The sequence below is a fragment of the Narcine bancroftii genome, chromosome 8 (genome assembly GCF_036971445.1).
Source record: "Narcine bancroftii isolate sNarBan1 chromosome 8, sNarBan1.hap1, whole genome shotgun sequence".
Classification (NCBI taxonomy): domain Eukaryota; kingdom Metazoa; phylum Chordata; class Chondrichthyes; order Torpediniformes; family Narcinidae; genus Narcine; species Narcine bancroftii.
In genome coordinates this window covers 24,577,648-24,594,020 of record NC_091476.1, presented here as the reverse complement: position 1 = coordinate 24,594,020, position 16,373 = coordinate 24,577,648, and the positions used below count along the sequence as shown (strand labels likewise).

Below are 16,373 nucleotides of genomic sequence, written 5' to 3'. Positions count from 1 at the left end.
AATACTGAATTTCATGACATTTTCAAGACAATAAATTCTGATTCTGAAATGAGGCATAGAAGTTAACTAAAGAATTACTTTCATTATGCAGAGTTTACAGTCTCTCGGTTAGATTCTTCACGTCTTTGTTAGGCATTTTACAAGACACTCAATTAGACTGAGAACTAGTCTGAAAACAAGGCAGCAATTTATTTAACATAGATAGATGAAGGAACTCTATTCAGTATTTTACAAACTTGCCAGACTTATCAATATATCAGAAAAAGACAGGCTTGCATTTTCTTGCATATTAAAATCTAAAGCAATCTTTCACTTACTCTGGAAAAATATTATCTTATATTGAGCTCATTGCAGGCCTCAAGGACTGAAAAGGTTAAATGCTGATAATCTGAGATAAAGACATCCCAAAATACTTCCAGCTAACAAGCTGTCCATCACAAAACAATGAACCACTGAGTCTTCCCTTGCCATAGGACACTGATATCCTGATGTTTATCCTTGGGACCTGCTGAAATGCAGTCATCTCACAGAAATTGCCGTAGTTTTTCTTCGGATTCCCTCATGATTATTTGTCGATCTCAGGAAGTTTGAAAAGATCTTGAGTAAATGATGTACAGACCATCAGATAGAGCTAGCTTGATGAACTACATAGTGTTCTTCATTATCCACTCTTGGATTGTATACATTTTCATTTAACTGTAACTTTTTAACAAGTCAACTGTGTTTATACAGAAAAATCACATTTCAGGGAAAATGTATAATTTTAAAGGAACATGACAAAATTAATACATTGGACATTTAGGAAAGAATAACCCTTTAGTTTGGTCTTGTATAGTTTGCTGAGGCTAAATGAAAGCTGACAAGTTTGAGCTTTAGTTACAGAACTCTTTCTTTTGCCGTTGAACATCCCTCTCCTCTGCTGACAGTAAGTTCTCATCTATGAGTGAAAACAGCTCATTGGGTGTAACCGGTTGAATATAACGTTCCCTGTCCATACCATATTTGTCAATCAGGACAACATCAAAATGCCTATCAGTTAAATAATAGACTTGTCTGCAAAAAGAATAGAAAAAAGCAGGGGTTATGTACTTAATAATTCATAAATTCAGCATCTATTTGTAATTCTCAAGCAAAATGATGACAAATAAGTTGAATATTAACTCATTTTGTAAAACATATAGGAGTGATTTTTTCTTATTTGTAGGCATTTTCTATCCAAAGTTGCAGGGTAATTCTTACCTCTTGGTCAGGCCTTACACTTTAAAAAAAAAATTACTATGAGTCAAACAATACACCTGCATATTAAGCTGAAACATTTGTTTGCTTAGAAATGGTGATTTGTTTGAAGTCTTTAGCTTAGGTACAATAGCTAGGCTGGCTGCCAGGAGCAACAGATTTCACTGTGGTGAAACATACAGCAAGCAGGTTTCTAAAAAAATCTGCAGTTAGATTCTGGGAATTCTTTTTGTACCACATTTACATCTCAAATAGACTTGGGGTCCTGATGCACGATCTCAACCCAAAATGTCAACTAAGCTTCTGCCCCCACAGATGCTACCTGGCCTGCTGAGTTCCTCCAGCAGTTTGTTTTTTTTTGCTCCAAATTGCAACATCTGCAGCCTCTTGTGCACTTAATCAGGAAACCAGCAGTGAGCTTAGTGGCCAATAAGGTTTCAACTGTTTTATGTCAGGGGTACTCTCCAATAGTATAACTCTCTGTATCTTTTCTTTGGCTTGGCTTCGCGGACGAAGATTTATGGAGCAGGTAAATGTCCACGTCAGCTGCAGGCTCGTTTGTGGCTGACAAGTCCGATGCGGGACAGGCAGACACGGTTGCAGCGGTTGCAGGGGAAAATTGGTTGGTTGGGGTTGGGTGTTGGGTTTTTCCTCCTTTGCCTTTTGTCAGTGAGGTGGGCTCTCTGTATAATAAATGACAAACCATATTTCCATTGGGTGAGATGAATAATCCTACAGGAGTGGTTTTGCTTTTACCCAAATATCTGCAGCTACAGAAGTTGTCAACTGGGTCAAAGTGTCACAGGAGTGTCCAGGAAAAAGGAAAGTATTCCTTTGTATTTAAGATTATGTGAAAACCCCATAATCATTCCATTTAAATGCCGAAAAATCCCTTTTGCATTTCCTTATTCGTTATAAGATAAACTTTGCTCTTTTAAAAATAGTATTGATATTAACCATATAACCGTTTACAGCACGGAAACAGGCCATGTCGGCCCTTCAAGTCCGTACCGGTTCACTTGAACAACTCCACTAGCTCCTCCGCAAACTCCTGAGGAAGTAGATGGTTAATTAAGTAGTTTTCATTGTATCATTTAACAAAGCATTTAAGTTATCAAAACTGATTTCATTGTGTATCATAGCTTTGTTTTCATATAAAAGTTAGTGATGGCCATATCCTTACCTGAGTTCATCAGCAATTTCTGAAGAAAGCTGCTGCTCTTTTATGCGTCCTACTATTTTTGGAGGATTTCCAATCAATTCTATTATTGTGACTTGCCTCAGTTCAAGACCACAGGAGGCTTCCTGGTTGAGAACAACATGTTCAGTTAGTGACATTATTTAGTATAAAAACTCATTCCTTTTGTTTATTTAACTCTGAACCCCCTTTCTCTATGAATGCAATATTCCTCAGCAGTCACTATCCTCAGTATAGCAATTGTATAAAATATAAGCATTAAGATGCCATAACATACTTAAGATGTCTGTTATACTCTACTTATAAATCCATAACATGAGTTTCTAAAATTATCTCTGTATTGTCTTTTACACAAGCATTAAACTTAACAGGAAGTATCCTGCCTAACATTGGGAGTGGCTCAATTCAGACAGAGTTAGTGATGTTCACCTTTACAAATAATATCTTGGTATATGTCAATTTGAAAATCTCAGCGAAGTCCTTTCATTTTCACTAAATGTGGACAAAGAGAAGTACAAGGAGAACCCAGACTAAATGTTTGTGGCAACAACTGACTTTCTGTCTACCACAAGTTTTTCCACTGAGATTTCTTAATCATGGGAAGTTATTTGGCAAATGGCTAGTTTTAGAAGCCACTTATAGCACATTTTTCATAGTTAACCCATTTTGAAATCCAAAGAGATATAAATCTTTGTAAAATTATTATTAGGGGTTCATTTCATGTGAAGAAAAGACAGACAAAGGCAATATGGACTTTCAGATATCAATTGACTGACCTGCAGCAACATGTTTATCTGCATCCTGTAGTACCTGTCAGATGGGCTCGGAGAGGAAATAATGAGGAGACGCTGCATTTCATAAAATTGATCCAAGAGAGCAGCCACTGAATTCACATCAACATTGATCTGAATTCCTGAAATTACATTGAAGAAGCAAAAGGTTACCATCAGATCTCATACATTGTATGTTTTGTCAGTTAAACTGCATGGAGAGAGATAGATTAGTGTATAAGGAACAAGGCCACGCCGATCTAATCTCATTACACATTAGCTCTGCACTGATATTTGTGATGAATACCCTTAGTTTATGCAGCTGAAAAGTTTCAACAAGAGTAAGAAAAGATAATGAAAATAAATTTATTGTCATAAACTTTGCACAAATAGAGCTTTTGGGACATTGGCCTTCATAGGGCAGCACGATTAGTATAGCGGTTAGCTCAATGCTGTTACAGCGCCAGTGTCCTGCATTCATATCTAGTGCTGTTTGTAAGAAGTTTGTATGTTCTCCCTCTGCCTGTATGAATTTCCTCTGGGTGCTCTGGTTTTCTCCCACCATTCAAAATGTACCGGGATTTTGCAGGGAGATGAGGAGCCGAGTTGCAAAGAAATGTAGAATAGGTGAAGACTTTATTCCCTGGAGTGTAGGAGAATGAGGGGAGATTTAATAGGGGGATACAAAGAATGAATGATATAGTTGGAGTAACTGCAAGCAGGCTTTTTCCAATGTAGTTGAGTGAGACAAGAACATGAGGACATGGGTGAAGGGTGAATGATAAAAAGCTTACAGCGGTCATTTAAACTTCTTCACTCAGAGGGTGATGAGCATGCGGAATGAGCTGCCATTAGCAGATGAGGATGCAGGTTCAATTTCAACATTTAAGCAAAATTTGGATAGGTAAATTGATGGGATGGAGTATGGAGGGCTATGGTCCAGCTGGAGGTTAACGAGACAAGGTAAAAATTGGATTGGATGGGCCAAAGGGCCTGATTCTGCACTGTAGTGTTCTATGGTTCTTGTATACATATCCAATGAAATTCTTACTTACTGCACCTGAACAGGTACTTAGTTAAAAAAAAGCTACAAAACAATTAAAATGCAACTTCTTATTAAATAATTGAATTTAAAAAAAACAATAAATACACAAAAATGATAGCAAATAAATATTCCCAGTTATTGTAGTTCACAAAAAAGTCACTTAAAAATACTACAGGCGGTCCTTCTGTAATGTCAGAGCAGCCCCTCATTGGTGTAATAAGGAGAGATTCAGGAGTCTGATAACCATTAGAAAAATCTGCTCTTGATGTAGACCTGCTGGCATTTACTCAATCTGTACTTTCTGCCTGAAGGCAGCAGTGAGAAAAAAATTGTGACCAAGATGATGGGGGTCCTTTATGATATAAGCTACCTTCTCACATAGCTGCATTCATTACATGGGAGGTCAAAGCCTGTGATGGGCCTGCTCTTTTTATTACCTTCTGCATCCCTGGGCAATTGAATTCCTAAAGTAGGTTGTGATGCAACCTGTCAGTGTACTTTCCACATTGCACGAGCTGAAACACTGAACACATTGCTGTGAAATTTTCCATTTTAAAAAAAAGCGACCCACTCCAAATGACTTGTTATTCCAATCAAAATCTTCTCCAATTGATCAATGACAAAAGTTTGGAGCTCTTACGTATGCTCAGAACCAATATCAAATGTGCCGGGGAAAGCCGTGCAAGAATATATATAGATCATGGCATTAGAGTGGCAACAAAAACACTGACAAATCTAACTTTAAAACACTAGAGTGGAAAACATACAATAAAAGGAAGATGGGCAATTCAACTTCGGGGGTCAACTAAAGTCCAAAACAAAGCCCTCCCAAAAATCAGAGAAAAATGCAATTGGACAGTTGATTTGGCTATCATAGCACCTGGCTGATAATAATGCCTTACCAGTTATTTGGATCAAATCATAGGCTTTCCTCTAAACTTCATCTGGCACCTTTTTGAAATGTGACTATAAAAAGAAAGTTTTGGGGGGGGGGTGGGGCGCGAAGGAGGATTGCTGTGGAAAGAACGTTACTTTGTGGGAAATAACTGGCATTAATTCATCATTTTAAAAAATGGATGATCAACAGAGAAGAATGTAATAATAACCTTGGACACTCATTTACTTCATGTTTCAATATTTAGGTGCCTTTGAAGCAAAATTATTTGCACTTCTGTCCAATTTTAATTCAAGGCTCTTTAAACAATGGCACTGGGCTCTGTCCCTAGCACTGCCATCTGGGAGATATGTTCAGAAAGGCTTTGAATTATTCAAAGTAAGTTAGCATTCTTGAGATAACTGCGTAAATGCTCTTTTGCCCAAGCTCAACATTCCAAAACCATCTTCACTCAAACAGTCACCGTCTACTATCCTTGTGTAGCAGGCACCATCCAGTTCACTAATAGTTTGGTGCCACATTATCCATGGTTCAGTTGTGCCCGTGATCAGTTTTAAATTTAGATGTACAGCACGGTACCTGGCCATACTGGTCCATGAGCCTGGTGCTGCCCAAATACTCTAATTAACTGACAACCCCCATACAACATTTTTTGAAAGGTGAGAGGAAATTGGAGCACCCAAACCATGGGGTGAACATACCAGCACCTTACAGGCAGCGCCAGATTCAAACCTGAGCCACTGGCACTGTGATGGCATTGTGCCAGCTGCAATGCTAACCATGCCACCCAGATTGTTTGAGTTACAGCGAGATTCTTTTTCTCTCAGGGTGCACAAACCTGGCAAAAATGAACTTCCAGCTTATGAGTATTTCAACCAACGTAAGTAAGTGGTTATATGGTTATATTGCTGGTCAGTGGGACTAGGAGGGTGGGGATTTGTTATGGCATGGACTAGTAGGGCCGAACTGGCCTGTTCTGTGCTGTAAGTGGTTATATGGTTATAAACCAGAATTCTAAACAATGTTTGCAAATGAGTATCAACAATCTATCTGCTGTTAATTGAAGTTCCATTTCTTTATATTTTATTGTGGCTATTAAAGCAGACGGCATAAAACTGATTTAAATTGAGAATAATTTGTACTTATAGAGCCTCTTGACTGGTCAAAACATCTCAGACCTCTCCACATTCACTAACTTGTTTCTTGATGCACATTGAATGTTAAGTAGAGATCTTGCTGATAAATGTCTCCACTTCCAAACAGAAACTTGCATTTTAGGCTTTGAATGGAATAAGTCAGGGGCTTGCACAAAATGTCTTATTGCTTAATCGAACTTGGAAGGTCAAATCTGCGAGTTTACTTTGCTGCTGGATTCCCCATGGAATCCATTTATAGCACTCCACTTTGATAAGGTTCCTCAGCCTTGAATCCTGTGACAGTCGACAGTGGGGCTGTAGATACAAAAAGTAGATTGGGGAATTTAAGTTTTTTTCGTTAGGCTACTTCAGCTTATTTCAATGTTTATTTATGTGCTTTTAACTAATCTTAACTTTTGAAGTAGTACATATAAAGGAAACAATTACAAAAATATTTTTATATGGTAGGCATTTAAAAACATTTAACATTCCTCAGCTTTGACAGCTGGCAAAGCTTAGTGTTGGGTTTTTCTGGCTGTTAAAACTTTAAGTTGTGTGTCTTCAATACTTATTTGAAGGCTCTGCCACTCCTCAGGCTATTATAACAGAATTTAGAATGCTTTGGACTAGCAAGAAAGGTCCTCAGTATCAAGACCAAATAAGTATGTTAGATTATTGATGCTGATGCTGGGTAGCAGGCCTGGGTCAGTAAGATTTGGCCATCATGTCAAACTACATTTAGAGATGTTCCTGCCAAATGAGAAATATTGGAATGTAATATCTGAAAACAGACTCCAGATAAATAATCAATCTTAAAATAGAAATCATTTATTGCAGGCCTACTATGATGGTGCAATTCTGTTGAAAAAAAAGTCTTGGCTTACATGAGACTTCCTACATTACGTCGGCTGAAAATCTTTCCTATCACATGTCACTTGAGAGTATATTTTATAGTTGAAATGATGGAAGGTGCTCCAATAACTTGTTAAAGTAAAAGTAGTTGGTTTAGAATTTGTGTGCGTCTTCCCTTATCATGTATCCAATTAATAGAATGTATAATAACAATGAATTGAACTTTACTGAAAAGAGTTTAAAGACATGCTTCATTCAATTAATGTTGGATGCAGTATAAATGGAATATAAATTCAATAGACTATATGTGTGAGAAGTACATTTACACAACTTTATTTCCATTTACAATGCCGGAAGTTGCAGTTCTATTATGAAAGTTAGTGTTTATTTTCTGTGAATGGATTAAAACTGACACATTCCAGATATCAAATTAAATCCACTTACGTACACAAGATGCTGGCATTCCTGACCAGCTTCGATTAAAGAGACATACTCTTTTGAAGGTTCCCTGGCGCTCGTAGCCTCCATCACATGTGTAAGTGCAGGTTGCCCCATAGTTATTACCACCAGACGTACAAGTGATGTAACCATTGGCAGGGGGCTTTAGAGGAGGGCATTTTCTAACTGTCGTAGAAATAGATAAATACTCAAACTATAGAGAGTTAAAAACAGATGATTAACAGACAATTAATAGAACGAAGTGGGGAGTTATACAGAAATATTGGTTTGGAACAATCTATATATTTTTTTTTTAAAAAGGCATAGCCAATAGTACATTGTATACATCCAGAACTCTGATCCCAGGAGAACATCTCAAATATATAGCTCACTCCTTTTAATAGTTAAATCCAAAGTGCTCATTTCATTTATTTGATGTTAATGTCTCTTTGTTACAGACTTTAGAATCACCTGAAATATGGTATTATTATCTCAAAAGAAATTAGCAAAATTTCTCACAACTAGAGATTATTATTGATAGTTATATGGGAAAATCATTCTATTTATTATTTTGTCTGTTATTTTAGCAGAAGCATTCATTAATTCATTTTAAACATGTCAAACAGCACCATGTTTAAAAAAAGGATAAGGAGTAACACACTGAAATCAATTACAATTTCTATTTAAATATCTAGTTGTTTCTAATTCAATAACCATCTTAATGAATAAAATGCAATATAATTGTTCTTACAATTTGGTAGCATCATTAAGGAAAATATGAATTGAATTAAAATAGAAAATTCCATGAATTTTAGTACTAATCAACCAATTAATAAAACTTGCATCTCAAGCAAAAGAAAAGACCCAACAGCAAACCTACCAAAAGTGGGATTAAATTGAAAAGTAATGTAGTTCTGTTCAACTGGTTTTGAACCTTGGGTAGTTTTGGTCCCTGAAGAAAATGTTTTGAGGCATTGCGCAGGGTGTGCAATGATTTTTTTTCTCTTTACCAGAATTGGAAGGTTATACCTATATTAAGGATTATCCTCAAAGAGGCCTATTGAATTTTAAATAAACTACACACCATAAAAAGATTTACCCTTGTGAGGTACAGCAGAACTAAAGTTCATCAATAGAAGGGGTTTGCAAGAAATCAAGCATGGCACTCAGTAAGCAGTGAGAATGTGCATTTCACTACTCCCTGAGTGGAGTATTATGGATGCATAATAATTCAGCCAAGGATCATGAGTTGGGGTGGAGATGGAGGGATAAAATTAAGAGAGTTTTCAATCCTGGTGGTCATTTGTTGAGCTACTGAGATTGCTTGAGTTCAACCATAGCATTGTGATTTATCAAAATAGACTTTCTGTGGAAAGCTCATTCAAAGAGTTGACTTTTGGTAAGTTACTGCATGATTGTATAATCATACTGAGGCAGGCACAATTGGCAATAGTAGTTAGCACAATGCCTTTATAGCACCAGCGACTGGAACCAGGCATCGAATCCCATGCTGTCTGTAAAGAGTTTGTATGTGTTCTCCCTGGGTCTGCATGGGTCTTCCCGGGGGCTCGAGTTTCCTCCCACCATTCAAAACGAACCAGGGGTGTAGGTTAATGGGGTGTAAATTGGCCGGCACAAACTCATGGGCCTAAATGGCATGCTGTATGTCTAAATTTTTTAAAATTTAAATTAATTTTTTTTTTAAATCTAGCATCTAGGACAAAAAGCAAACAAAATTGGTGGAAAAATCATGTTTTTAGATCATACGTTAAACTTTTGAATAGTCTTAAATATCTGCAATCTTTCAGGCTTCTTTGATCCTTAGAATCCACTTTGTATCAGAGTTCCATGTCTTTCCAAGGCTGAATGAACCTATTTGCAGCCTAAATCTGTATGCTTCTTAACTGAAAAATGTTCAATCCACCCCATGGATGCTAAATATAGTAGAGGGGCCAAATAATTAATCTTTTACCCACTAATTTCCACATTTTCATTGAGGGAAATTCTGGAGCTATTCTTAGAATTCCATCCATTACATCAATGACTAAGATCATTTGAGCCAAGATGTAACTAGAGGTTTACACTGGGCTTTGTTTATTCCCTAAACAAATGATCACATGGAGGTAAATGTTTCATGCATGTAAATGTTTCATAAATGTATCTGCAGATTGCCTTCAGAATCTGGGAGGTTCCAGCATTTTCAAGTGATCTAACTAAGTGAACCTGATATCCTGGACCCACCTCTCCTTTCCCAACCATCTCAACATGTACATGACTCCATCCACAGGATTTGAGATAGGAGGCTATAGCCTTTGCTTTGAGCCATTAGTATACATGGACCAGTGAGACAAACCCATCAGAATTTAGTCCTGACAATCTTTTATCTGTTTTCCCCAAAATTAATTATATGTTATCATGTCATGATTAACACTCCTGATACACAGCAATCTGCTTTTCACTGTTGACTTAAAATCTCAGCTCATTGTTGCTGGTGTATAAATTATCAACCTTCCCAAATGCTCCTTGACCTGAATATCTCTTAAAAATGTCACTTTTTTATTGATGGGATTTTGAAAGTGTTAAATGAAGAGAGCTTTTACATTTGATAGGTGACCTACCATAAACTGTCACAGTGAATTTGCAAGTGGCTTTGTTCCTTTCTCTGTCATAGGCCACATAACGTATAATGTGTTCCCCCTTTCCAAACTCAGACCCTGAGGGTGGTCCTCTCAGAATTAATCTGTAAAAGGATGAAAAGGGAAAGAGGTTCTTAATAATTGGCACAGCCTTCCTGAAGCATATTATAAATTGCTATGTTTTATGCTTCTATCTGATAACTGCATCAAAGTCCAAGCAGTGATTCAAAGGCTACAGGGTTACCCATAATGGCTTCTTCTCGGAAAAAAAAAAGAACAAAAAGAAAAGTATTTAATGTCCGTAATGTTTCCAAGAAATAGGACACTAAATCAAAATTGAGCTAACAGAGGAACTCAGCAGGGCAGAAATAGTCATTGAATGTTTCAGGTCAGGAACCTTTATCAGGACATAAATATAATGTTTGAATGTTTAGTTTATTACTTTATTTGTGCTCATTGATACCACAAAGTGAGTAGGGTGGACGTATGCTGGGGGTGGGGGGGGGTGAGGGCTGGTGGTTGGCAGCATGCATTTCAAGGGCAAGGGAAAAGTACACTGTACCATAATCCCAGGTAACCCTAATGGAAGTTAAGCACAGGTGGGCCAACAATAATGGTCATCTTTCACTCATTAACTGTAATTCATTGTCAGTAGATGACCAGAACAGAGAACCTTAATTGTTGGTTTCATTCTGATGCCCATCATATCCCACCCATGTTTAAATTTCACAAAGATCACTTTGGACTTTAGGCCTATGTACATTTATAAATTACCACTCTTTGTTCAGAAGCATTAGAGATATCTGGACAAAATAGTTTTAAAAGTCAATATAAACTTGACTGTGAATAACTGAAGAGGGAAAAACATGTCTGTTAAATATTAAATCTTGTAAGTGGGTCATAATGTCTTAATTTAAAATAGATTGTTAACATAGACATATGGGGAAACTAATTATCACTGTGTGAACATTTAAATACAATACCAGATGAATATTTTGGTGGTACAGTATCATAATAATGCCTTTCATTGTCAAATTTCAGACAATGTTATCTGTTAAAATGGCTGATACTGAGAATTATTGAGCCAGACATTGATGCCAAGAGAAAGATGATCCTACTTGTTCCAGCAGAGATTTCTACTAAGGATTTAATTTTTCCAGATCTGCCATTATGGATTTTGTACTCCAAGCTAAACTGAGTGAAAATTATTAAGACCTGTTGTGACATATTCCCATTACTTAGGAGCTAGAATAAGCCTTGTTCATGAAAAGACTGAATAAAAACCTTTGAAACTTGATTATGCCATGTCCCCAGGCTTATCTGGCTGTCAAACCTATTAAGGACAATAATGTTGAATATCCTTTATATGGAAATGATTAGAAGTCAATCAAAGAGTCAGACTATTAAAGTTATTAAATATTAGCAGTGCCTATATTTAAATCATTCAAACTAAACAATTAAAAAAATGAAGCAAACTCGATTAATTCAAAATATGCAATAAACGTTCTTTATCCCAGCTACTACATTTCAATGTAAATGAATAGGTTTGCTGTTCCAGCATTAAGTTTAAGTTGTCTTGGATTCAATGGACAGATTCATCATTGAAACTTCTGGGGATGAGTTTGTGTTCTCCTATTGTATCCAATATTGGAGGATAGCTAACTCTTCTTTGGCTTGGCTTCACGGACGAAGATTTATGGAGGGGGTAAAAAGTCCACGTCAGCTGCAGGCTCGTTTGTGGCTGACAAGTCCGATGCGGGACAGGCAGACACGATTGCAGCGGTTGCAAGGGAAAATTGGTTGGTTGGGTTTGGGTGTTGGGTTTTTCCTCCTTTGCCTTTTGTCAGTGAGGTGGGCTCTGCGGTCTTCTTCAAAGGAGGTTGCTGCCCGCCAAACTGTGAGGCGCCAAGATGCACGGTTTGAGGCGTTATCAGCCCACTGGCGGTGGTCAATGTGGCAGGCACCAAGAGATTTCTTTAGGCAGTCCTTGTACCTTTTCTTTGGTGCACCTCTGTCACGGTGGCCAGTGGAGAGCTCGCCATATAACACGATAGGATGTTTTTACAGAATATCCAACATTTCCTGCAGGTTTCTGGCCTGTTTTTAGTAAAATACTGCAAGAGTCTGCTTGCCAATCCGATCTTTGGCCCCAAAGTGTCACTGTGCAAGAACCTCATGAAAATGGAGTTCAGATATAAGAGGGGCTCCATGAAGTGCAGCAGTCTTCAGAGTGTAAATTTTGGTCACTAGGATCTGTGGGAGAATCGCACTGGCTATTGGTTCAATATGTGACATTGATGTCAAAGTTTCTGTTATAAGGAAGAATGAGGTATGGCAGGACAGCCTGCTGAATAGCATAGATTCATAAAGCTTTACAGCACAGATGCAGGCCTTTCAGATCCAACTCTTCTTGCTTATCTGAGCTGGTTTCATTTTCCTGCATTTGACCATTATCCGCTCAACCTTCCTTGTCCATGAACCTAATGCCCATCTGGCAATATGTGAGATGCTTACAGGATCCCGTACAAACACACATGAATAAAATGCAAATGACTGCAGTATTCTGACCTTCACATTTTGGCCACTGGAGTTACTGTGGTGCATCCAAAAGCATTGTGGATAGCAGGTTTAGGAAGGGTGTCAGCCTGCAGTTTGAGTATGTGTAGTCAGGGAGGACATGGACAACTGCCTGGCAGATGAGGAACAGCTGGCAGTGCAGGGCTCCTCTAAGTTCATCTCAGTCTCTAAAATATGACACAATTTTGCAGGAGTTCATTCAGAGCCAGGAAGATGGCACTCAAATGGCTCGTGTGAAAAGGTGGAAAGGAAGTGTGAGAGAGCAATAAAAAGAGAGTTCCATAGTTAGTGGAATGATGGCCTGGACACAACTGCAGGGTGGGATGTTGCTTTCCCGGTGCCAAGGTCAAGGACATCATTGAATGGCTGCAAACATCCTGAAAGGGGAGGATGGACAACCTAAAGTCATGGTCCATCTCAGTACCAACAACAACAGATAGAGAAAGGGAGATCCTACAGGTTGATTTTATGGATGAAGAAAAAAGGTGAAAAAGTAAGGTCTTTAAAGTAGTAACTTTAGGATTATTCCCAGTGTCAGTGCTGATAGCTACAGAAATAAGAAGCGAGGCACTGCCCATTCCCACCTCCAGCCCCATACACTAATAATTATTCACTCTGCCTCATCTGTTCCTGCCTCCATATGCTACTTTTACCCCTTGCCCACCCCATACAGTCCACTGCCCTTTCTACCACTGGCCTTTAGACATGCCTATTCTTGCTGGCACCCAGCATACACCAAGTAACTAACTATCCAGAATATTACAGAGACTGCAGACAAATACTGTCTTGCAGTCATTCAATATGGGAGCAAGTTGGAACTGTCATGGCTAAATAACTCAACTCCCTTCCATTGGCCTGATTACACCTTAGGACAAATGAGACTATCCTTTGGAACTGTGATGCAACCTCAATAATATGTTAGTTTCTTATTATCTTCAGTATCAGCATAATTTGTACAACTGCACATTGCCCAATCTAATCCCATTCTTTCCTGAATTCCTGCACACTCTAACCTCCTACACAGTTTATTCCCAATAACCTCCCACTCCCTCCAAACATTCTAAGACGATTGATGATGAATTGCCCCTCTCGCCTAATACTGACTCCAGACTACCGCTGCTGTTGCCATCTTGGAAGATTAGCTAGTCCTAACAATATGATACCAAACACTCCAAAATGGGTCTGTCTCACACTAACTTTGTGCTGTATTTATCAACCATATCTTTTATCCGTGGGGGGCTCCAATATACTCGAGTCGTCAACTGTCCTGGTTCTGCTACTTTCTCGCGGGAACTTGGACATTTAATCCTTGGAGGCTCGTAATCTATTGAAAACAAAAATATCATCATTTGATTTCATAAATCCAACCCACTCTGAGGCACATGTCGCTTTGCAGTTATTGGTAGATCCATGTCAAAAAATAATTTCCCATGAATGTGAAATGCAGATACGGCATGCAATGTAGAACAGGGTTTAACAGGACAATGGTTAGGAGTATGACCCCCATCTGATTTACTGCCTTGCTAGCATTGAGACTAATGCCAAATGTAATATTATTATTCCTTGGCAAGAACTATCTAATTCAGGACATAACAAGGATCAAGTTTGAGATCTCTTACTTTTGTAAACCTCAATAATGTACAATATTTCTAAAATATTTATCTATTAACTGGGAATATTAAATCAATTTTATCTTTATACAGGCCAAATTATAGAATAGTTGGAGTTAGTCCAGCACACAATAAAATCTACTTTTGGAGAGTTGTTGGTTCCCCATTCTCTGCCAGATTGTAGTTCAGCCAAGTGGAAGTGAAGGGAAATCCCTCTTTCTGATGTTAAATTAGCTTAGTCAATTTCAGCTCAGTTCTCACCAGGGACTAGATCACAAGAAGAAAACTACTTGCAAAACTGCACCAAATGGGCCGCATGGTTAGCATAACACCATTTCCATCCCAGCAATCAGAGTTCAAATCCAATGCTATCTAGAATGAGTTTGTACGTTCTCCCCATGGCTGCATGGGTTTTCTTTGGGCACTCTGGTTTCCTCCCATGTTGCAAAGGTATATAGGCTTAGTAGGTTAATTGGTCACATGGATGTATTTAGGTGACATGAGCTTGTGGGCCAGAAGGAATGGTTACCATGCTGTATCTCTAAAACTAAATTAACAATGTTACTGTAAGAGGGTACTGGAATAACTATGATTAAAAATTAAACAGTTTACACCCACATATGATTGGGTTTCTGATAGAAATTTTATTTTGCTTCTTTCTTTTTCTATTTAATTTGGAATTACTTGATCTTAACAAAAAAAACTTAAATAGAACAATAGAACACTACAACACAGAAACCGGCCCCTTCGGCCCTTCCAGTCTGTGCCGAACTGTTCTCTTCTTAACAAACACAAAATTACATTGAAATAAGTCATTAATATTGCCAGGTTAATCTCAAATACATATTGGATTTTTTTTTTATGATTTCCAGTGTTTTAAAATAGTTTCTAACCCACTTATTTCACATTAGATAACATTGGTCTGAATAATTAAAGGCACGTCACATATATATGAAGCATTTGGTTGATAAATCACAAACAAATAATTTTCAGTAAAATAATACCAGTGAATATTTGCAGGTGCAGAAAGGAAATATCGCAACAACTACAGAAAGTTCCTTCATGGGAGCTGAATCAATAATTTTGTGCTTAAGTTTTTTTTAAATAATTTGCTTTTAATTAAAATGATGTTAACAGTAATAACGCAAGTTTTACCAAAGAGGTTCACGATTGAATCACAAGGCTAGATGATCCTATTGAATAGCAAGTATTAAGATAATTAGAGAAAATTACTTTCTTTTCTTTTCCTTTTACAGTTGTCAAAAAAAAACTCTGCACTCAGAACTTAGTAGGTTCCAGGCTAATTTACCTACACATAAAGGTTCAGTCCCACTCCACTGGCCATTCTGCAGACACACTCTGGTTTTGTCTCCTTCCAGCTGGTATCCTTGCTCACATATATACTCACACTGGGAATCCATACGTATCCCCTTGGAGCATACAAATGATCCATATGGAAATACTAGAAGTGGATAACAGCGTACCTCTATAAAGAAAAGTCATTAAGAAATAAATTTAGATTACTAAAACAGAAACCATCTTGAGGAATGAACATAAAATTCAGTCAGTATCAGGCCAATTTTATGATACTGAGGAGTTCATGGTCAACTTTGTTATGCATATAGGTAGTATAAAACTTGTATGCATAGATAATTACTTGAATAATGAATTCTTAAATCATGATTGTATACAATAATGCAGATATACAATTTTATCATATTATCACTCTTTATTTATCATCAATGCTACCAGTAGGAGTAAACACAAGGTGCTGGTTAATTAATTCCATGGTTGTGCAAGTCTTCACATAAATCCTGTTTCTGAGAGTACACACTTCAAAGTTCTTGATAACACCAAGCACCTTGCCTCTCTCTGAAATCTGAAGGGTCAGCACATTTCTTCAGTTACAGAAAAACCCACCTCACAAGTTTTAATTTCAAATAAATTTGGTAGTCTTCCAATCTGTTATCCAGGAAATAT

General features: G+C 37.6%; 1 protein-coding gene across 1 annotated transcript in view; it reads right to left on the bottom strand.

Annotated features, from left to right (window-relative positions):
* Positions 1 to 220: 220 nt before the first annotated feature.
* Positions 221 to 16,373, bottom strand: part of srpx2 (sushi-repeat containing protein X-linked 2) — a 42,400-nt gene continuing 26,247 nt past the window's right edge. The window contains exons 4-10 of the mRNA XM_069896019.1: positions 15,703 to 15,879; positions 13,981 to 14,107; positions 10,189 to 10,310; positions 7,577 to 7,756; positions 3,211 to 3,347; positions 2,420 to 2,541; positions 221 to 1,053 (exon numbers count right to left, since the gene is read on the bottom strand). Of these exons, the coding sequence (XP_069752120.1) occupies positions 873 to 1,053; positions 2,420 to 2,541; positions 3,211 to 3,347; positions 7,577 to 7,756; positions 10,189 to 10,310; positions 13,981 to 14,107; positions 15,703 to 15,879 (1,046 nt within the window). The 3' untranslated portion in view covers positions 221 to 872. The remainder of the gene's footprint in view (positions 1,054 to 2,419; positions 2,542 to 3,210; positions 3,348 to 7,576; positions 7,757 to 10,188; positions 10,311 to 13,980; positions 14,108 to 15,702; positions 15,880 to 16,373) is intronic.